We start from the raw sequence: 23,424 nt of genomic DNA on the forward strand, positions 1-23,424 counted from the left end.
GCAAATCCCTCTGCACATCAGTCAAAAAGAGATGATGGCTGTGCAGCATGCCTTGATAGCTTTCAAACCCCTCCTCTCTCCAGTAGTTCTCCTGATCAAAACAGACAACACCACTGTGATGTGGTCCATGAACAAGCAGGGGGGGACTCACTCCTACCCTCTATGCAGGCTGGCCATGACCCTTTGGCTCACAGCCTCTTCCATGCAACTACACCTGTTAGCACAATTCCTACCAGGCTCTCTTAACTGTCTGGCAGACCAATTAAGCAGAAACCTTCTGGACCCACAAGAGTGGCAACTCAACAGAAGTACCTTCACCCTAATAACTCAGAAATGGGGAGCCCCTAAGGTCAACCTCTTTGCCTCCCACACCAACCATCAGCTCAGCAAATTCTGCACCAGGGAGCATCACTACATGGCTTGGAAAGTGGATGCCCTGTCCTTACCCTGGGTCAGTCTATCAGTCTATGCCTTTCCTCCCCTACCTCTCATCCCCAGGGTACTGCTCAAAATAAGGGAGGAAAAAACAAGGACCATGGCCCCAACAACACCGGTACCCCTTGCTGTGCAGCCTGTCCCTGCTGCCTCCATGGCATCTTCCTCAGATTCCACACCTCCTGACCCAGAGGGAAGGGGAATTCATGCATCCCCAATTACAGACACATTTAGCAGCTTGGCTTATTCCCTAACCCTGAACCAGATGTTCATCATGTTTCACTGCTGCAGTCATTACACTTGGGTTATCCTGCAATCAGGCGGTCCCGCAGTCGTCCAGAGTTCCAAAGTCTTGGTCCGGCGTTGGTTGCTGTCACCTCTTCCCTGACGTCAGTGCACCAGGGGTATATAAGATGCAGCCGACGCCATTTTCTTCAGTCTTTCCTGCCACGCAGTGCCCAAAGCAAAAGCAGTTCGCAAGTGCCGGTTGGCCGACTCCTGAGATTTTCTAAGTCAAATTTCAGAACCAAAGTCTTCAATAAAGCTAAGTACCCTGTTGGGGAAACTTTTTCTTGCCTCAGACCGATGTCAGTAAAAGTTAATAATTGCATTTCTTGTGGGAAGCAAATACCTCATAAGGATTTTCATTCTTACTGTATTCCATGCCTAGGCCCAGACCACAATGTCACTAGTTGTCGGCTTTATGCTAGATTTAACAACCGCACTATTAAACGTCGGTTTGATTTTGCTCACCATTATTTTGGCCGAAGGTTCAATTATACCATGCCGGATGACCGGAATACACAAAAAACGCAAAGACAAAGATAAGGACAGGCATCCGAGGTCCAAAACCAACGATGAAGCCTCTTCTAGGCCAGTCGCCGGCTCGCCGGTTCTCAATGAGGTGATTTCACAGCCCCTGACACCCGCTACCTCAGAGCCACAGGCCGCCTCCGACTCCCACGTGGAGATTTCTAGGCCTCTGGAAACTCAAGGTATTGGGCCTATGGAAATTAACCTCTCAGATGGGTCCAGAGCCGCTGAGCAGGCATCGGCTTCTGAGGGTGTTTTCAGACCTTCACAGATTACCATCAAAACAGCAACTAAGTCTAAAACTCCATTAAACACAAAGAAACAAGTACAGCATTCACCTGGACAGGCCTCCATGCTTAAAAAACAGATGCTCAAAATGGCCGAAGACCAAATTACTCTGATCAGGGGTTCCCATCCCCCTCCTGATAAAAGGCCTAGGCAGGATACAGACTATGATTCCTCTGACCAGGTTTCCATTTCTTCTGATTCCTCTTCAGACCAGGGATACTCTTTACCCCCCTATGAGGATTCTGATGCTGAAGAATCTATCCCTTCAGCCTCTCTTTACATACCATGAAGGAGCATTTCCATTGGGAGAGCCAGGATTATTCAGAATCCAAGAAAAGGCTCAGAGATTTTCTTTTATTGCCTCAGCACAGGCCCCTTGCTATTCCACCTGTGTTAGATATTGTGGATGATGCGTTCTCCGAATCCAGTTTAACCCCTGATTTTTTGCCCCCAGCACCAGTCAAGCCAGATAGGTACTTCAGAGTCCCTGGCTCTCACAAATTTCTTTATAAAAACCCTGCTGCTGACCCAGAAACTATTTCCCAGGGTCACAAAGGGGTTATGGCTTCCACTGCTAAAAATCCAGTTCCCTCTGACAGGGATTCTAGAGCATTAGACAGATGGGGGAAGAAAGTTTACACTTCTGCAACTTTAGCAGTAAGGACTTTAAATTGCCAGTTCCACATGCTTAAATACCAACAATATGCAATGTCTCTGTTAAAACCGAAAATGCTTACAAGCTCAGAAGGTCCTGATTATAAGGAAATGCAGGATTTATTGCATGCAGTTGAACAAGTGGGAAAACATACTCTGCAATGTGGTTTTGATTCATTAGAGGCTTCTTGTAGAGCCGCAGTTACAAGATCTGTGATTCGAAGGCATGCTTGGTTAAAAGAACAAGGTTTACCTGATCATGTTAAGGCAAAATTATTGGATGCTCCTTTACAGCATGATATCTTGTTTGGTGTTAAGGTCGAAGAGGTATTAAAGAAAACTGAGGATAAGGCAAAATGTATGCAAACAGTAAAGGATTTCTTACAGGTACAGCCACCTCGATTTAGCAGAAATTGGCCTTCTAAAAATTGGTCCTTTCCAGTGTCAGGCCACAAAGAGGCAGATACAGACGCCCAAGAGACAGATCTCAGCCCCAAGGCTCTTGCAGACGACAGTGGGATGCTTCAACCCCAAAAGGAGGAGAAGACAAATCACAACCTTATAGGAAACAGTCCCAATGACTTCCCCCTTCAAATGCCAAGCACTTACCTTTTGGCCGCTCCCTTAGGAGGAAAACTAGCACTTTTGTTTCACAAAATTGGCATATAATCACCCAAGACAAATGGGTTCTGAATATTGTGTCTCAAGGTTACAGGTTCCACTTTCACACTCTACCAAGGCCAAAAGAAATGCCAGACCTGCCACAAAATCAATGGGCAGAGGCAAAAAAACAAATTACAGTCGTCATGGACATGAGAGCTATTCAAAAAGTGCCACAACAGGAACAAGGACAAGGGTTTTACTCAAGACTTTTCTTGGTCCCCAGAAAGGACAAAGCCTAGAGACCCATACTGGACCTATCTACTCTAAATACTTACCTGGATGTTCCGAAATTCAAAATGTTGACACTTCAGCAACTTCTTCCCGTACTGGGCAAGAAGGCTTGGCTTGTTACCTTGGACCTCAAAGAGGCATACCTGCATGTCCCAATCAGACAAAATTGCAGAAGATACCTCAGATTCATAGCTGGCACAATGCATTACCAATTCTCTGCACTGCCCTTTGGCTTATGTACTGTGCCCAGGGTCTTCACAAAATGCCTGGCACCAGTAATTGCATTTTGCAGACAAAAAGGAATTCAATATATCCCTACTTGGACGACTGACTTATTCAAGCAGAGAGCAAGGGCATTCTACTAAAGCATCTGGCATTTGTAAAAAGATTACTAATTTGCCTAGGGTACACAGTAAACGAAAAGAAGTCAAAACTAGTGCCCTCACAAGAGATGATATTCCTGGGTGCCAGCTTAAATGCAATGGCCCAGATGGCTTATCTCATGCCAGACAAGCAAAGACAACTGACTCAGTACTTTCAATTGATGGCAACAAAAACCCAACTCCCTGCAAGAAAAATTCTGCAGGCCTTGGGGTTCATGCTGTCCTGCATACTACAGACTGCATATGAGGAAATTACAATGGTACCTAAAAAGTGTTTGGATTCAACACTGTCACAGTTTGGAAACAGTAATACCACTTATTCCCTGCCTACAACAGGAGTTTCGATGGTGGGCACAGACATGTCACCACAACAAGGGACAACCTTTCACTTTACCCACAGCCAGGCAGACACTAACAACAGATGCTTCAGATTACGCCTGGGGAGCACATATGGCAGGAAAATGTATTCAGGGCAAGTGGGCCGCAGACCAAATGCGTCTTCACATCAATCAAAAAGAGATGCTAGCTGTACAAAATGCCCTAACAGCTTTCAAGGACCTTCTGCATCCAGGACAACTATTACTAAAAACGGACAACACCACAGTTATGCGGTACATAAACAAGCAAGGGGGTACTCATTCCTATCCCCTCTGCAGACGAGCCATAACTTTGTGGAACACAGCACTGACCTATCAAGTTCATCTGCAAGCACAATTCCTGCCAGGAAAGAAAAATACATGGATCCTCATGATTGGAAATTAAACCCACAAGTATTCAGCATGATAACATAACACAAAAATGGGGGTGCCCAGACATAGATCTTTTTGCCTCCCCTCTGAACTGCCAACTACAGAAATTCTGCACAGGGACTTGCCACTCACAAGCATGGGAAGTGGATGCTCTCTCGTTCAGCTGGAAAACCCTAAAAGTTTATGCCTTCCCACCACTGCCTCTCCTTTCAAAGGTACTCCTAAAAGCCAGACAAGAAAGGCCAAAAATTATCCTGATTGCCCCAGACTGGCCACGCCAGCACTGGTACCCAATCTTAAAGAACTTGGCTCAAGGCCCAGCATGGATTTTACCTCAAATTCCTCAACTTCTGACTCAACAAAACAATCGGATCCTGTACAGCCAGCTCAAAACCTTAAATCTGGCTGCATGGCAGATTACTTAGCCAAGCAACCAACACCTCTATCTAAAGCTGTTATGGATGTTATTTTGGAGGCCAGGAGGCCCAGCACCAGGAAATCCTATTCAGAAAAGTGGAAGAGATTCTGTGCCTGGAACCAGGCTCAAAGCTTTGACCCTCTTGTTCCAAATATTTCTCAGATATTACAATACCTAACTGAGATGCTGGACAAAGGCCTATCCTTTTCATCCATTAAGATCCACGCCTCTGCCATCTCAGCTCATTACAACACGGATCCTCCTATTTTCTCTCATCCATTATTAAAACAGTACCTCAGAGGGGCTAAAAACATAAGACTGCCCCGGAGAGCACCAACACCAACTTGGGACCTCAACTTTGTCTTGGAAAAGCTAACTTTACCTCCTTTTGAGCCAGCCAATACAGCAGAATTAAAATATGTGTCATGGAAAACTGCTCTGCTTCTGGCAGTAACCTCAGCACGAAGAGTCTCAGAGTTACAGGCACTAATGGCAGTGGAACCTTTCATCATTTTTCATCAGGACAGGGTTTCTTTAAGAACAAACCCTACATTTATGCCAAAGGTGGTATCCAGTGTGGCTCTTAACCAAACTATTCACTTGCCAACATTTTATCCAAATCCCCAGAATAAAGGGGAGAGACTCCTACACTCATTGGACATACACAGGCAGTTAATGCTTCTACTTGGACAAAACAAAAGCTTTCAGGAAAACTGAGCAACTGTTTGTTGCATATGCTGTAGGATCACAGGGAAAGGCTATTTCAAAGCAGACCATTTCAAAGTGGATAGGACACTGTATCCGTTTCTGCTACACACAGCATGGAAAAACTGTACCTAGCAACATTAGGCCACATTCCACCAGGGCAACAGCCACTTCAACTGCCTACCTTAGAGGAGTACCTACCAAGGATCTTTTGGAAGCTGCAACTTGGAGTTCAGTGCACACCTTTACCAAGCATTACCATTTGCCTCTTTACTCCAGATCCAGAGCTGGCTTTGCCACTGCAGTGCTGCACTGCCTCACAGCCACCCCAAATGCTTTATAGACCCAGCCACCCAACCTCAGCTTTGGGATTCAACCCAAGTGTAATGACTGCAGCAGTGAAACACGATGAACATAGTACAGTTTTGTACCTACCATAAATGCAGATGTTCAAGTGTATTCACTGCTGCAGTCCAGGTTACCCTCCCTCCATCCCCACTTTCTTAGCTGGGACTCACCTTTACCTTTCTACCCTATACAACCTATGTGGTGTATTTACTTGTAACTGAAGGTATTGTTTTTATTTTTTATGTATGTTTTATTAGCAATATGCATTGCCTACCTATTTGGGGGCACCTGATATCTGGGACAAGAAAAACTGAAGAAAATGGTGTCATCGGCTGCATCTTATATACCCCTGGCGCACTGACATCAGGGAAGAGGCGACAGCAACCGATGCCGGACCAAGACTTTAGAACTCTGGCCGACTACAGGACTGCCTGACGGCAGGATAACCAAAGTGTAATGATTGCAGCAGTGAATACACTCGAACATCTACATTTATGGTAGGTACAAAACTGTACTTTTGCCATCCTCAGTAAACAGGTTCTGGATGTTATCCATGAGGCCAGAGATCCTAGCACCAAGAAAGTCTTATGAAGATAAATGGAAAAGGTTCTGCACCTGGATCCAGGCTAAGGTAGACAATACAGCACAGTCCTCCATCCCTCTCATCCTGGATTACTTAGCTGACCCTACTACACAGTGGTCTTTCTTTCTCCTCTATAAAAATTCATGCTTGTGCTATTTCTTCTCATTTTCCCACTGAGTAGCCCCTTTTCTCACACCCTTTGATCAGACAATTCCTCAGAGGGGCTAGCAACTTGAGGCCCCCCAGAAGGGCACCAACACCAGCTTGGGACCTTAACTTTGTCTTGGAAAAGCTCACCCCACCCCCTTTTGAACCAGCTTCTTCTGCAGAGCTAAAATTTCTCTCCTGGAAAACAGCATTCCTTCTGGCCATCACTTCAGCCAGAAGAGTCTCTGAGCTGCAAGCACTAATGGCTGTGGAACCCTTCATCATCTTCCATGCAGACAGGGTGTCTCTCAGAACTAACCCATCCTTCATGCCCACGGTGGTGTCCATTGTGGCTCTCAACCAGTCCATTCATTTGCCCACTTTCTTTCCTAATCCCCAGAACAAGGGGGAAAGGATTTCTTTGCTCTCTAGATGTGCACAGGCAGCTCAGATTCTATCTGGACAGGACTAAATCCTTCAGAAAGTCCGATCAATTGCTGGTTAGCTTTGCTACAGGGGCAGAAGGCAAAGCCATCTCCAAGCAAACCATTTCCAAATGGATAGCACACTAAGGGGACAGGACACACTCCACCAGAGCAGCCTCCACCTCTGCAGCTTTCTTCAAAGGAGTCCCCACCAGGGACATCCTGGAGGCTGCCACCTGGACATCTGTTCACACTTTTACCAAGCATTACCATCTGCCTCTCTTCTCCAAATCCAGGGCAGGGTTTGCCTCTGCAGTCTTGCAGGGCATCCTAGCCAGCCCTTAGTTTCCTTGACTGCCACCACCCATTTCCTCAGCTTTGGGAATCTACCCAAATGTGATGACTGCAACATGGAAACATGAAAAACATAGTACAGTTGTGTACACTTACCATAAATGTAGATGTTTGAGTGTATTCACTGTTGCAGTCCTGGTTCCTCTCCCTCCATCCTGCTTTATTCTCTTTCTCCTTTTATTACCATTCTTCCTTGTTGTTCTCCTTTTCTTACGAGGGACATATTTGTATATGTTTTCCACTGGTGGGGTTTTTCCACCAGAACCTGGCCTCCTACTTTGGGGACAGGTTAGGGCAAGAAAAACTGATGTAATGGAGTTGACTGCCATACTTTATACTACTGACTACCCGACGTCAGTCCTCAAGCAAAAGCAACTGATGCAGAAATACTAAGTCTCTGGTATTCGGTCCAGCCGAGGGTTACCCTGATAGGGATAACCCAAATGTGATGATTGCAACAGTAAATACACTCGAGCATCTACATTTATGGTAAGTGTACACAACTGTACTTTCTTCTACCACCAAAGAATGATATCAGCAAACATAGGGTCCACAGCCAGCACCATAGACGCACCTGTGGACTGCCAATAATATTCATGTTAAAAAAACACAACTTTTGGAAAGTAAATGATCAACCCAATCAATTTCCCTCTTGGACAAAGCCGTCCCCCTCAACCAGTTTGTCACCAAACCATTGCAGTCCAGTGGAATGTGGTATCACTAAAAATAAATCATAGATGTCAGTGGTTATAAACATCAAGTCATTGTCAAAAGTTATATGTTTAAAAGATCTTAAAAACTGCCAAGTATCTTTCAAAACATAGTGTTGCCCATAAAAAAGTGTTTTAATTTATAATCAACATATTCAGCTAGAGGTTCAGTCTTGGCACCTCCAACGGCAACTATGGGATGCAAGTAGGGGATCGAACAAAGATTTGTGCATCTTCGCTAGTCCAAAGATACTGGGGATGACTGGATTATTGACTTTTAAATAGCCATAAACCTCCTTATCAACCATGTAGTTGAACCATAAATCGGTTTTCACGTGGGAGATATTAATTTTAGTCCTAGTAACAGTAACAAAAAATGGACCCTTATTCAGATACTCCATTGTTTGTGAGCATATAAAAATACATCCATTAACGCCACCGCACCACCCTTAACGGGTTTCATAACCCCGGCACTCCTATCATTACTTCAATCATAAAGAAGTTTTCTTTCATCAGAGGTCAGGTTAAAAAACTTCCTGTTATGGACGGGGGTGGGGTAGGGGGGGTTAAAGCCTCCATTTCCTTCTCACAAGCTTTTTCAAACACTTGAAGCTCTAGAACCAATGGAGGATTAAAAAGACTGGACGAGCACAGTGTATCACCAGAAGATAAAGTACCCTCTTTGGTGTAGGTTCTTACACAACTGCACTGTTTCTCAGTCCCTCTGAATGTACTATGAATTGTCACAATGGGAATTCCCAGAACCTCCTCCCATCCCCTATGTTTGTCACAGCCTTTGGTTTCCTTAACAACCAACCTGCTGCACCTGAGAAAGCAGATAGAATGTACAAAGTACCTCAGTCTTTCACATTTTTATATGCTCATCCTAGACTTGACCCAGCAGCTATAGCTTTAGTTAGTCCAGCTGCTGCCAAACATTTTCTTAATTCTAATCCTTCCCCTTAAGTAATGACGGTCTAACAGTAAGTTTGGGAAAAAGTTTATGCTTCTGCAACCTTCATTTTTAGAATTTTGAATTGTCAAGCTACTGTGTTAAAGTTTATTCTGCTTAATTGTGAAAGTATGAGAAAGGGTTTATCTGCAGTTCCCTCCTGTGTGGAAAACTCTTTGTGTGGTGTAATTAGTTACTCAGGTCACTACTTATTTTTAAAGCATGCATTTGACTTTGTAAATAGTGCTTCCAGGGCTGTTGCCACTGGTAATGTGTTCAGGAGGTTTGCTTGGTTGTGTTCACAGTACCTCCCAGAAGTTGTAAAAAGTTAGATTTTGAATTCTTCTCTGGATGGAGATACATTTTTTAGACACTGTACTGCAGAGGTTATCAAAAGGTTTGATGAGAGGGGTAAGCTGATTCAGGGACCAGTCAGATTTTTCAACCCTCCTTTAAATTTTCCAGACAATTTTATGCTCCCTCATCCAGTTTGGGCAAGAAGCAAAAAAAAAAAAAAAAAAAAAAGTCTTGGCAAAATGCAAGTAAACAGTTACTTAAAAAGTAGTAGCAAGGATGTTCCAAAAAGAAGCAAGACCCTTCCATAACAAATCACAGTCAGATAAGACTTTGTGTCACACACACACACACACACACACACACACACACACACACACACACACACACACACACACACACACACACACACACACACACACACACACACACACACACACACACACACACACACACACACACACACACACACACACACACACACACACACAAACACACACCAACACCACGCTCGCAATCCCTTATCCCTTACAAAAAGTCTGAATCTCCATTTCTGACTGTTGCAGTAGACTGTTTCATACAAATAGGTTCCAAGGCTGATTCAGCAAGGCTACAAATGGTAGTGGGGGAAAAATCCTCCTTTCCAGGGAATTTTGCCACATTCACCAGACCAAACATATCTGTTTCTGCCTGCTTTACAGCACATGCTGTCACGGTGCTAATGGAAGCAGTTCCTACTTCCCAGCTTGGAAAAGGATTTTATTCAAGAATGTTTTTAGTGCCAAAGAAAGAAAATGTGTGGAGAGCAGCTCTGAATCTTTCTTTCCTAAACCAGTACACAACCTGTTACCCAGTTTTCTTCTTCTGAGCTTTTAATAAACTTGGATTTAAAAATATAACATTCATAAGCCCTTTCCAGACACTGAAGGCATTGCCTTTAGGGTTCAGGTACCAAGGACTTTAGTCAGTGCTGCTTAGGGAGCAAATAGTTAAAACTGGTTTTTCCTTGTGCAATGAATTTAGTAGTTTTGTTTCTGCAAAGACTGACAACTTAGTACGTTGTGTTTATAGATGTTTATAGATGTCTGTATAGGTAAGCAGTGTAGTATGAACAATGGCAAATGCTGTTCTCTGTGAAGGCTACAACTGAGATATTTCCTAGATTTATGCAGAATAATGCTGCTAATTAGGAGGTGGGAAAATGAGGAGTCTGGCATTAAGCCCCCTTAAGACACTGTATATAGTATACTATTAAAATTAATTATAATTAGAGAACCGTGGGTTGGGTTGAGTGAGTGGGCACCTTAGGATGTATTAGGGGTAAGGTTTTGCAAGTTTGTGTCAGTATATACAGGATTTGCTTGGCTATATTAATTCTGTGAAACTGCATACAAATGGAAATATGTAGAATAAAGTATAAGAGGAGGGCTTATGCTTGCAGTATGGATGTGGGTGATAAAAAAACTATGAAGCATTTTACGGAACAGTTTCTGCACTGAGTGAAATGTCCAGTATTTTACGCAAGCTAATGGGGCACGGCACCTTCAGAGTTGGATCACTGCACTCTCTATATTATGATACTTTTGGGGGGGAAGAGTACAGGAGATAACTGTACTCTGAAGTATGTATGGATATGGATATGTTTTTAGACAGAAATCTGATTGATGTTAATTTGTCAATCTCGCCTTCATTCTTGCTGGATGGGTTCGGAGCCGATCCTTGGCTCCGACTCGGCACTTGCTTTAGCTCGAGAACTCCTTTTACCAGCTCAAGGCAACCCTATATCCCATGATGCAAGGCGGAACTACCTCAGATCTCGTTTGCCACTTAGCGAAAGAGGTCTCCTTTGCCAGCTGAGGTAAGTTTTTCTTTGTAAAATAAGAAAAAGAGTAGTTAGGGGTTTATTTTTCCCTTTTAGTGTCAGTTTAGTCTGTAGTTAGTTACAGCCCACCCTATTCCCTTGTTTTTCAAACTTTTTTATAATCTTTAGTCTAAAGTTTTTTAGTCAGGCCTACTTCCCCATTGGTTATTCCCTTCCTGTGTGTTTGTGTAAGGGATTAATTTGTGTGTTTGTTGGGATTGTTTGTGTTTCCATCCTCCTAGGATGTCAAAGGAAGGCAAGGTCTCAGGCTTCAATAAGTGTGACCAGTGCTGTCAGATAATGTCTCTGACAGACGGTCACACTTCTTGTGTTTATTGCCTGGGGCCTTTGCACCTGCAGGACTCCTGTGCTTTGTCATGCTTTTAGCCAGAGAGTCCTGCAGGAAAGGAGGAATAAACTCATCCTCCGAGGCTTACTTAAGCCAGAAGGTTCTCCTCCTAAATTAGGGTCAGGAAAACCTTCTAAACCACCGGCGGCTCAGGCTACAGTGTCCAAGCCTCCTCCGGTGGCTCCGGCTCCGTCGGAGCCGACATCGGCTCCGGCTGGAGCCGATACATCTGCTGTTCGAGTAGTGGGTTCGGCGCCGACTGGCTCCGATACCCTGACTACTGTGGCCTTGTCGGCTCCGGCTGGAGCCGACACTTTATCCAGCATCGGAGCCGAGATATCCTCGGCTCCATCTGGGGTTCAAGGGACTTCGGCTCCGATGGCTTCGACCCGTAAGAGATCCCGGTCCCCTTCTATACTGAGTATCCACTCGGCTCCGGGGTCTCCTCTTTTGTTGGAGCGGAGCCATCGGAGCCGATCTTCGAGATCTTCCAGGCTGTCTGACCACGATTTAGAGGGTGGTAAGCAGGCTGTTGAAGTCTCAGGCACTGGCCCAAATGCTCCATAGCCCGTCTCAACAGACTTCGGCTATAGCCCGAATCCTTGAACTTCCTCCTCCGACTCCACACCGCAGTTGGAGCCGGAGCTTCGGGACAGCGACTGTTTGATGCGGAGCCGATACATCCTTCGGCTCCGTCGTCCTCGGCTCCGATCTCCTCCTTGAGACCTTCCTTGGAGGGATCCGGTCGTCGGGTTTCCACTGTCGGCTCCGAGGGGCTAGTGGCATCGGACCCTTGTCCGACCCCACTCTCCTCTCGGGCTTCGGCTTTGGTAAGCTCGGCACCGACATCGGCCTCGAGCCTTCTCTCTCCTTGGAGCCGGCCATTCCTGTTTCTTCGAGCGGGTGTGTTCCGGCCTCCCGGGGAGGAGCCTTTGAAGTGATGAGGAGTGTCCTGGCCTCTGAGCCTGGTCAGCGGTCCATCCCTCTAGCTCCTCCCTCTTCAGTGCCTGCAGATGCCTCTTGCCAACCTCTTGCTCACAGGCCCAGGGATCCATCGCCCCAGGTTTCCCCACTGGGAATTTCCTCCTCTTCCGCGGTTTCTCCTGATCCTGCAGGGGAACCCCTCGGAAGAGGCGTAAGAGGAAACACACAGACTCCCTGAGTCTACTACATCTGATACCGACTTAGATGAGTCGGAGGGTTCCCACGGTCCCCTCTGAGGATGTCTCTTTTCAGTCATCCTTGAGCTCCTCAAACAGAGGGGAATTGGCCTCCATTGACCCCTCCGAGGATGAGTCTGTATACCTGGAGGCTTTTGGATCCCGACCCTCTACCTCCTGGGTGTCTCCGCCTTTCGACCCACTCATGCAGGTAGTGGCTCGTAAGGCGTGCGCTCCAGATTCTGTGGAACCTGTCACCAGAAGACCATCCAAATTCATTACGGCCCCTTCGGACAAACAGTTCCTTTCCAAGGGTGTTCCGGTGGATGCTATGGTGGTGGCGGCTGCCACCAAGAAGGAATTGGCGGATCCTTCAGTACCTGTCCATCCTCCTAATAAGGACTCTAGGACCATGGACAGGTATGGAAAGCGGATGTTTTCTTCAGCGACCTTTGCTATGCGTTCGCTGAATTATCTTTGTCACTTCACCAGGCTTCAACGAGATGTTCTCAAGGAACTGGGAGAAGTAGTCCAGGATCCTTCTGCTGCTGGGGCTCAGTTAAAGATTGCCTCTCAGCTTGCTATCCTGAATTCCATATCTAACTCCTCCATGCGGCTCATATCCTATGCGGCCGATGGAGCGAGCAGGGCCGCAGGCACAGGAGTTGCTCTTAGACGCCAAGCCTGGATGCGGCTTTGTAATTTTGCGGACCCCTTTAAGGCGTCCTTCACTAATACCCCCTTTGATGGTTCGGCTTTGTTCAGACCTCAGGTGAAGGATACCTTGACCAGGTGTGAGCAGGACGGTAAAACTCTTTCTGCCGTTGGAGTCCAGTTTTCCACTCCTTCTAGACCATACCCCAAGGGTCAGAAGGGGGGGAAGATGTGGTTCCGTAAAGCCCAAGGAGCTACACGGACACACGTGGTCAGTTTACCCCCAGAGGCAGAGGGGTAACAAAAATAGACGCCGCCCTAGAGGCAGGGGGTCCTCAGAACCAGGGCAACAGGGAGTCTCTTCCTGAGAAGCCCTTTCAGCATCCCTGAGGTGTTGCCCGACTGTCCACCCTTGGAGGCAGTCGGGGGAAGGATTTCGCTGTACCCAGTAGCCTGGCAATCCCTATCTCAAGAGATGTGGGTACAGTCGATTATATCCGAGGGTTACAAAATCCCCTTGAAAGGTTTCCGTACCTCTTCAATCCCTTCCAGACATCTCACCCGGTCAAAGGGATTTGGCAGAACAGGAGGTTTCAAAGCTCCTAGAAAAAGAGCCGTCCAGACTGTGCCAGCAGACCAGGTAGGATCCGGCATCTACTCCAGATTCTTTTGGTCCCCAAAAGGACGGGAGATTGGAGACCAATATTAGACCTGAGCAATCTGAACAGATTTGTCAAGAAGGCAAGATTCGGATGGTCACGCTTCAGTCCATTCTGCCCTTTCTGGGCAAGGACAACTGGATGTGCTCTATAGACCTTCAGGATGCGTACTATCACATAAAGATTCACAGGCGCTCCAGAAGGTTTCTCCGCTTTCGACTAGGGACCAGTCATTACCAATTCAGAGCCCTGCCCTTTGGCCTCATTTCAGCCCCAGAGTGTTTACCAAATGCATGGCAGTGGTCACAGCTCATCTGAGACGTCGAGGATTCCAGGTGTTTCCCTATTTGGACGACTGGCTCCTCTCCGCCACCACCAAGTGTCAGCTTCTTCAGTCCAGAGACTACACTCTACAGCTTTGCAGGAGTTTGGGAATTTCAGTAAACTTCGAAAAATCTTCTCTGCTGCCTTGCCAATCTATCACCTTTATAGGCGCAGAGTTAAACACCGCCAAAATGTTAGCCAGACTAACAGATCAAAGAATTCTGGACATCCAAAAATTTGTTCGGCTTCTTTTGCAAAGCAACAAGATCAAAGCCAGATTTATACTGAAGGTTCTAGGTCTTATGGCTGCGGCCATTGTTCTTCTACCACTGGCTCGCTTCCACATGCGTCTTCTGCAGTGGATGCTATTCACGCAGTGGTCGTACCACAGTCTCCCGATGAGGCACGAAATCTTGGTAACACAGTCGTGCCGAGCTCATCTGAACTGGTGGATATCTTCCCCTCTTCTTCATCAGGGCCGACCCTTTATTCCCCCTCCTCCAGTTGCCACAGTCACTACGGATGCCTCTCTGATCAGGTGGGGGGGTCATTATCAGGGCAGGATGGTCCACGGGACGTGGCAACCCATAGAATACCATCTGCACATAAATGTCCTGGAGATGAGAGCAGTGCTTTTAACGTTGCAAGCCCTCAACGACTTTCTTCCCACGGGGACTATTGCAGTACAGACGGACAACATGTCCGTAGTCTGGTACATCAACAAGCAAGGTGGGACCAGGTCCTCTCCGTTATGTCGAGAAGCTCTCAGACTTTGGCAGTGGGCGATCTCTTCTCAGCGGTTTCTGATAGCAACGCACATCCCCGGCAGGTCCAACCTATTAGCGGACAGGCTGAGCAGATCCATTCTGATGCCTCACGAGTGGTCTCTCAATCAATCTGTAGTGGATCAGATTTTTCTGAAGTGGGGCACTCCTTGTTGCGATCTTTTTGCTACTCCTCAAAACAACAAGTGCCCCGATTTCTTCACTCTCTTTCCCCTTCCAGGCCAACCTCTGAGAGACTCTCTAACCCAGGATTGGCCCCGGGGACTTCTGTATGCTTTTCCTCCTTTTCCCTTGATTCCACAAGTCATTCAGAAAGCCACCGTTTTGAGAGCCAAGTTGATCCTCATTGCCCCATATTGGCCTCGACAAATTTGGTTTCCATCTCTGCATCGTCACCTTCTGGTGCAGCCCTGGCATCTGGACCCAGTTCTGGATCTCTTGATCCACCAATCGGGTCAGCAGCACCGGGCCATTCATTCTCTCAACCTCACTGCTTGGTTGCTCCACTTCCTACCCTAGCCAGGCTACCGATGATTTCGGACTCAGTCAGAGACATTTTAGTCTCTTCCTTGAAGTCGTCCACTAGGACTGTTTATGCTAGCAAGTGGCGACGTTTTTCTATTTGGGCGAATTCCAGAAATATTGACCCTTTACTGCTCCTGTACATTCGGTTTTAGATTTCCTGGCGGAGGTTTTTCATTCAGGATCCTCGTCATCTACAGTCAAAGTACAACTGGCTGCTATTTCTAAGTATCATGTTGGCCTGCATGACAATAACATTATGTCTCATAGGTTATGCAAGGCCTTTCTCAGAGGAGTTTTCCTCCTAAAACCACCTATAAAGCATCCTCCTCCGCAATGGGATCTAAACTTAATGTTGGCATCCTTGATACTACCTCCCTTCAAACCGTCTGCTTCATGTTCTTTGAAGTTATTGACCTGGAAAACTATATTTTTACTGGCTGTCACTTCTGCAAGAAGGGTTTCCGAGATTCAAGCTCTCTGCATCCGTTCCCCTTATTTGGTTTTCATAAGGACAGGGTATCATTAAGAACTAACCCTTCCTTTCTTCCCAAAGTCGTATCTCAAACCAACATTAACCAATCTATAGATCTACCAGTCTTTTTCCCAAACTATTCCGACAGAGCTGAACAAAAACTGCATTTTTTGGATGTCCATCGTCAGCTCAGGTACTATTTGCATAGAACTAAACAATTCAGAAAATCGGACCAACTATTTGTCTCCTATGCAGAAAACAGGATAGGTCTTCCAGTATCTAAAGTGACCTTATCCAGATGGTTGACTTCCACTATTTCCTATGTGTACTCTCTCAGGGGCAAACAGCTATCTTCTAAGCCAAAAGCACACTCAACCAGGAGTCTATCCACCTCTGCAGCTTTTCAGGATAGACTACCCATTGATACCATTTGTGCAGCAGCTACTTGGGCCACACCTCATACCTTTGTCTCTCATTACAAGTTGGACTTGGCCTCTAGAGATAGGGCCAGTTTTGGTTCCACAGTTCTCAAGAGTCTGTTCCTTTGAGCCACCCGGGATACAGGTGCTAGGGACGCGGTCCCATCCAGCAAGAATGAAGGCGAGATTGACAACTTAACATTTAGAAGTTATGTACCTACCATAACGTTCCATGTTAGTTGTCTTCTCACCTTCTTTCTTGCGTCCCTCCCTCCTTTCCCCTGGCCTGGACAGATCTTGGAGAGTTCCTATTAGATTGTTTCCTCCGGTACGTTGTTAGGAGGATTTCTTTTAGGAACCATTGTTCCTTTTTCTGTTAGGATAATCTTTAGCAAGGTTAGTTAGCTGCCAAACGAGATCTGAGGTAGTTCCGCCTTGCATCATGGGATATAGGGTTGCCTCGAGCTGGTAAAAGGAGTTCTCGAGCTAAAGCAAGTGCCGAGTCGGAGCCGAGGATCGGCTCCGAACCCATCCAGCAAGAAAGAAGGCGAGAGAAGACAACTAACATGGAACGTTATGGTAGGTACATAACTTCTAATTAGTGTTTATAAGAGATCCAGCTGATACTGGGTACTCATGGAATCAAGTGTACTGGATGCTTTGCATTAGACGGGTTAGACAAAAAGATAATGTCCCCCTGTCAACTGGGAAGTCTTAGAACATGTAGTGTTCCCTTTATCATTTTAAAGGTATTACTGATTTGTGGCAGGGATTCATGCATTTAGGCTTTCTTTTATTTTAAAATTTTGTTTTGCATTGAAAGTATACAGATTGTCTTAAGCTTATTTTAAAAAAAGAAAAAGTGGGTAAAGTGTTTTTTAGTTTTGTTGTGGCCAATCTGACCACTGAATAACACCAAACCAGCAGCAGTCCAAGAATTCACTGACCAAATGTTGAATCCAAATGTAGATTTAATAAAACCACTTGAACACGGAAGTGTAAAATGGATAAAAAACACAAAAATGCTGTGTCGTAGATGAGCGCTTTCGTCTGTCTCAAGCCAGACTTTATCAAACCAAAAGTGCTTATTACGCATACTCCTTAAATAATGGCAGTAATTAAAGTACATACAATAAATTGGTTGATTTAAAGACGTATCAACATCATGAAACCACGCACAATACATAATACAGAACATTAAAACCTAAACCAAAACTTGTTTAAAAAATAGGTATTACTAAAAATCAGTAGTAAAACATACATTACAACTTTGAAGCCCTCTCTATGAAAATGGGCTTTAAAGATAGATGTTCATTTAATCCAGGGGGCTGGCTTGCTTTTAAATGGAGCTGCCATTTCAACTCCCTTACTTCTATTTGATTAGCCCAATTCCTTCCCCTGCGTAATAAGCACTTTTGGTTTGATCAAGTCTGGCTTGAGACAGACGAAAGCGCTTATCTACAACACAGCATTTTTGTGTTTTTTATCCATTTTACACTTTTGTGTTCAAGTGGTTGGTGAATTCTTTGACTGCTACTGGTTTGGTGTTATTCAGTGGTCGGATTGATTTTTTTACGTTTATTTTACTTTGGTGAGATAGGGCGGCCACGGTGGTGCAGTGGTTAGCATTGCCACCTCACAGCAAGAGGTTCTCCGGTTCGATCCTTGGCTGGGGTGCCTTCTGTGCGGAGTCTGCATGTCCTCCCTGTGGTCGTGTGGGTTTCCTCCGGGTGCTCCGGTTTCCTCCCACATCCCAAAGACATGCTGCAGGTGTATTGGACACACTAAATTGGCCCTGGGTGTGCGTGTGAGTGTGCCTTCTGTGGAAGGTTGGGCGCCGGGCTGGCAACTCGACACTGTAAAACTCCACTGCCAATTAATGTGCGGACAAGGTGATCCGCTGTGGCGACCCCTAACCGGGAAAAGCCGAAAGAAGAAGAAGAAGAAGAATTTTACTTTGGTGAGATAGAGCACTTTAGTGACAGAGTGATTTCTTTTTTTTATTCTCCTTTTCTTTTTATTAAGTGACCCAGGGTCCTTAACATCAACTCAGTTTCAAGGGACATCTCTGGATGAGATGACTTTTGTCTCATTTGAGGGCTACAACTGGTGCTTTGTTCTGCATTGCAATGGTTAACATTAAATTAAAAATGTGAGCACTTGTGATGGTGTAGAACCCACAGCATTTTGATTGATATTCCATGCCGCTTGTTACTGAGCTACTGTGACAGTATTTTTATTCTGTTCTTTCGGCACTTAAAAAGTTAGTTATAAATCTTGCTGATCAAAGCATAGCTTTTATTCATTAACCTTTTGTAATGTCACCCAAATAATAGCTAGATTGAGCACTGATTATGTAAAATTTATCTTTTTCCTTTCATATAGTCATGCGGAATAGCTCCTGACATAAATTAAAATGTGAGCACTTGTGATGGTGTAGAACCCACAGCATTTTGATTGATATTCCATGCCGCTTGTTACTGAGCTACTGTGACAGTATTTTTATTCTGTTCTTTCGGCACTTAAAAAGTTAGTTATAAATCTTGCTGATCAAAGCATAGCTTTTATTCATTAACCTTTTGTAATGTCACCCAAATAATAGCTAGATTGAGCACTGATTATGTAAAATTTATTTTTTCCTTTCATATAGTCATGCGGAATAGCTCCTGACATGTTTTACTGCTTGGAACTGCTGGAAGAGACTGGAATTTGTGTTGTTCCTGGTAGTGGCTTTGGACAGAAGGAAGGAACATATCATTTTAGGTAGGTCTGTTGTGCTTACTGCTTTTAAGTGTTGCTGATAAAAATATGCATCTTGTACCTGAGAGTCTTATTTAAAAATGTATGATTACACTAGTTATGATGATGTGCCCTTGGAAAGATTAAATATTCATCATTAGATCATTATTGCAGTAACCTAAGCTGTGTGGGGTTTATCTTGCCAAGGATATGGGAGCCAGCCAACTTCCAAAATTTTAGGACACCGTCCCCACTTCTTAACCTCTGTACAACTCAAGGAGAGTGGTATAAAGTCAGTGGCTTGGGCAACTTTTCTTATGGTTGAAATGCACTCACCGTACAGGCTTCTAGTGATCGGTCAGCTAACAGTTCACTTTTAGTTTACCATTTTACCTGAAAAAAAATTTTTTTTCTAGGAAATATTTATAGTGGTTGTCCTATCTCTCATCTATCCACATTTTCACAGAATGTCCAGATTTGTCCTCATATTTTTGGTCTGTTCATCATAAAAACATTGGTTTTCTGGCAAATCAGTGAGTATTAAGTTCACTAAAAAAACGACAAGACATTTGAGTTTGACTTCATATCTTTTAGAAAATGCAAAAGAACACAAAACATTTTATTCTAATAACTTTCTAAGTTTATAAGAGAAAGATTTAAAATTTGTCCCTATTTTTGGACATTTGTCCCCCCATTATTTCTGGCTTTGTCCAGATTTCTTGAGATAAGAAGTTGAGATGTATGGTGGTTGCCACAAAAAAAAAAATTCAAACTTTTGTCTGATTTGCCTGTTTGGGGAAAATGTTAAAATCTTAAATCTTTTATTGTGAAAAATGTTGCCATTTTTTATTGAAAGTTAAAGATGGGGACTTGGACTTGAGGTTTTAGGGGTTATCACTAAACATTTTACGTCAAAACTTTAAAATTCCTATAAGGTGGTTCAATGACTATTCAGGGCTCTGTTGTCTGCATATCAGTCACTTTTTTGGCTAGAACATGAAACAAGGTTTAGGCTCTTCACTTCTCCCCTCCCCTATCCACAAGAAGAAGAAGAAAGTTTTATGGGAGTCTTTGGTATTCAAGCTGGCTTCCTTACAGCTTTAGATGCAGATGAATGACTCTGCTGTGGCCAAGTCAGGTATCTCAGACTGCTCACTGTCTTTACTGTGTCACCATGTCATTGCTCCATCTGAAGACACTAATGACCAGGGATAGGCAAATAATCTATGTCCGTTCTGTTGTCTTCTTAAGGCAAGGGAGAATCACTCTTAGTGGTCTCCAAGGAGGAGCAAAAAATACTGTACCATGAAGTTGACCTAAGGACCCTAAGCCCTGGGGAAGAGCCCCAACTTTGGATTGGTCTTTCTCTAAGGGGCTGTCATTGGAAAAAAAGAAAAAAAAAACAGAAATGTAGGTATGTCTTTCACTTCATACAGGATGGACAGGAAAGCGTGACTGGATTTTCCTAAGGACTTATTTCAAGCCTTTTAATTCTGATTCCTCACTGAATTTGTAAAAGACAAATATTTTCTCTTTTTCAGATAGTGGTTCACAGTCTGAAGGACACTGGTTGTACTGTGATTGTTTTTCTCTGTTGCCTTTGCCACAAAAAGGGGACTGTCTTTCTGTAGAAAGCTTTTGTTCAGATGCCCCACCTTGAACAGTTGTGTTTTTCTGAATCTATAACTAGACTGAAAGTTTCAGAGAAAACATAAGGAAGTTATAGAATCTCAACAAAAGTATTACAGCTTTGTATTCATCAGCCTGCCAGTTGTACATGATTTTTGGCAGTCTGTAGTATGCGTGACAGTCAGCCTCCTACCCCCAAAAATCTGATAAATTGTACAAGATTTCCTAGACTCACAAATTATTTCTTGAAAATACCTATTACTTTTTGGCAGAGGTATCTTCTGACAAACATCTTGTTAACACTTGTATGCTTTTCTTCCATTTTAGGTTTCAGAATTCTGAGTTATTAGACTCCTAAGTCAACATTTATGCTTGTGTGTGTTTTGTTTTTTTGTCAGTATGAGAAAGTTAACTGGTAACCTCCCTTCCTCAGAGATTAAGGCTTCTCTGCACTCATTAAAAGCATATGTGCCACAGGCAACTGAACACTAAAGTGTTTTTTATGACTCAGCTGATCCTGTATCCAGAGCAGCTGCTACTGGATCAGTAATGAGAAGGTTTGCTTGGCTGCTTTCACAAAATTTTAGCAAAGTATGTCAAAGCTGAGATTTTGAATGCTCCATAGGTAGACATCTGTTATTTATTTGGCCCTCCTGCTGATGTGGTTCTTAAAGGTATTGTTGAAACATGGAAGTTAATTCAGCGTAGCACTCAATTTTTTCAGCCCCCTTATGAAAATTTAATAGGGAGTTTTTGTTCTAATTTAGGAGCATTCATTAGGAAATAGATCAGACTAACTCAGCAAGGTTTGGCAAACAACATTTCAGAAAGTATTATCATGGAGTCTCAGAATAGAAGGGGAGAACCTTCCAAAGCCAAGGACAGTTTAAAAAGGAAGACTGACTACATGTCCATTTATATGCATTTTCCCCATCCACAACATGGCACACCATTAAATCTAATCCAAAGTCTAAGTCTTCCTTTTCCTGTGTGGCATCATATAACATCAGACAAGTGAGTTGTGAAAATCCATCAAAAAGCTTCAGTTGACAGTGGTAATCCCTTTCTCCTTTACAAAGGATACCTCCTCATCTGTTAAACCTAAATTATTTGATCCATCCAGTCCTGGAATGAATACTGTCCCTTGAGGTCATAGACCCAGATTCCCCAGAACAAACAAGAAAGAGTCTTTTATTCAACAATCTTTCTCATGCCAAAGAAAGAAGGAACACTGAGACCAGTCCTAGAAATTTCTTCCATAAACTGTTTCATCAAAGTTCCACAGTTCAAAATGCTCCCCCACCTTTCAATTGTTGGTAACTCTAGATGAAAAAGATGCTTATTGCATTCCAGTTCTCCAATTCCAATTTTCAGACTTCAGACTTTTTTAAGATTTCCTGTGTCTGGCTTACATTTTCAGTTTTCTGCCATCAATCAGGTCATCTCCAGTTGCAAGGATGTTTACAGTGTCTGATTCCAGTAATGGCCCATTGCAGGTTGCAAGGCTTTCACATTTTCCCATATTTAAATTACTGTCATACGTTTGAAGACTCTTATATACATTGGATAAAGGACGACCTCATTTTGTGGTTCCAGATGAGCACACAAATTTTCTGTTATTCCTTCTCACAAGATAGTGTTCCTGAGATGTCTTTTGGTGACATCCCTCATGAGGGGTTTCTCCCTCAGGAAAAGTAGACCTTTACAAGCAACAGTTTCTGATTTTCTTCAGCCAGTCCCTGACATCAGCCACAGAATATCTGAGAATACTGGATTTCATTGCCTTTTAAATTCTCATGATTCCTTTGGCCAGACTTTACATGAAAACAATTCAGTGGTTCCTCAAATCCATTTGGACAGAACACCAACACCACCTTCTTTTTGAGATTCTAGTGTTGTGGTTTGCCAGAAGTGAGTTACTTTGGTGGGTGGACATATTATTCCTCAGTCCAGGTCCTCCCATCTATCTTACAGCACCTACTTAGTCTGTAACCACAGATGTCTCAAACTTTGCTTGGGAAGCTCTTTCCAAGGGTGTAAAAGTTCAGGGTAGGTGGGGCAAGCACGGCAGACTAAACCACATAAATGGAGAGGAAATGATGGCAGTAATAAACTTTCTCAAATTTCTAAACTCTCTTTGGACTCCAGGCCCTCTGCTAGTAATCACAGACACCACCGTGATGTGCTGCCTAAACAAATTGGGGGCGGGGGGCAAGAGCAAGATTATACCCACTTTGCAAATTAGCTATGATAGCCTGGGACTTAGCAGTTCATCATAGGCTGTCTCTTCAAGCTACCTTTTTTTATCAAACCAGAACATGCAGGCAAGATGAGCTATACCAGGGCAGCTCTTTATGAATGACAACTGAACCCAGGAGGTTTTCCAGGAATTGATCCAACTGTTGCGAAGTTGTCAAAGAGATCTACTTGCCATCATTCATAGCAGACAGTTAATCAGGTGCTGGTCTATTGTTTCTCACAAGCAGGCCTGTTAGACTGATGACTTCTCATTCCCATGGACAGGAATGTTTCTGTATGCTTTTCCTCCCTTTCCACTGATAAACAGGGAAGCACTCCCCAAAGATTATTGTAGTTACTCCATTTTGGTCTAGGCAGTGATGGTTCTCCCTTCTTTTGAAAGCAACCAAGTTCAGTTAAAATAATCATCCTCACAAGATGGACTTGCTTACACAAGA

General features: G+C 44.1%; 1 protein-coding gene across 1 annotated transcript in view; it reads left to right on the forward strand.

Annotated features, from left to right (window-relative positions):
- Positions 1-23,424, forward strand: part of GPT2 (glutamic--pyruvic transaminase 2) — a 567,369-nt gene that overhangs the window by 484,699 nt on the left and 59,246 nt on the right. The window contains exon 10 of the mRNA XM_044081280.1: positions 19,011-19,123. Within this exon, the coding sequence (XP_043937215.1) occupies positions 19,011-19,123 (113 nt within the window). The remainder of the gene's footprint in view (positions 1-19,010; positions 19,124-23,424) is intronic.

The sequence above is a fragment of the Protopterus annectens genome, chromosome 8.part0 (genome assembly GCF_019279795.1).
Source record: "Protopterus annectens isolate FY-2018-M chromosome 8.part0, PAN1.0, whole genome shotgun sequence".
NCBI lineage: Eukaryota > Metazoa > Chordata > Ceratodontiformes > Protopteridae > Protopterus > Protopterus annectens.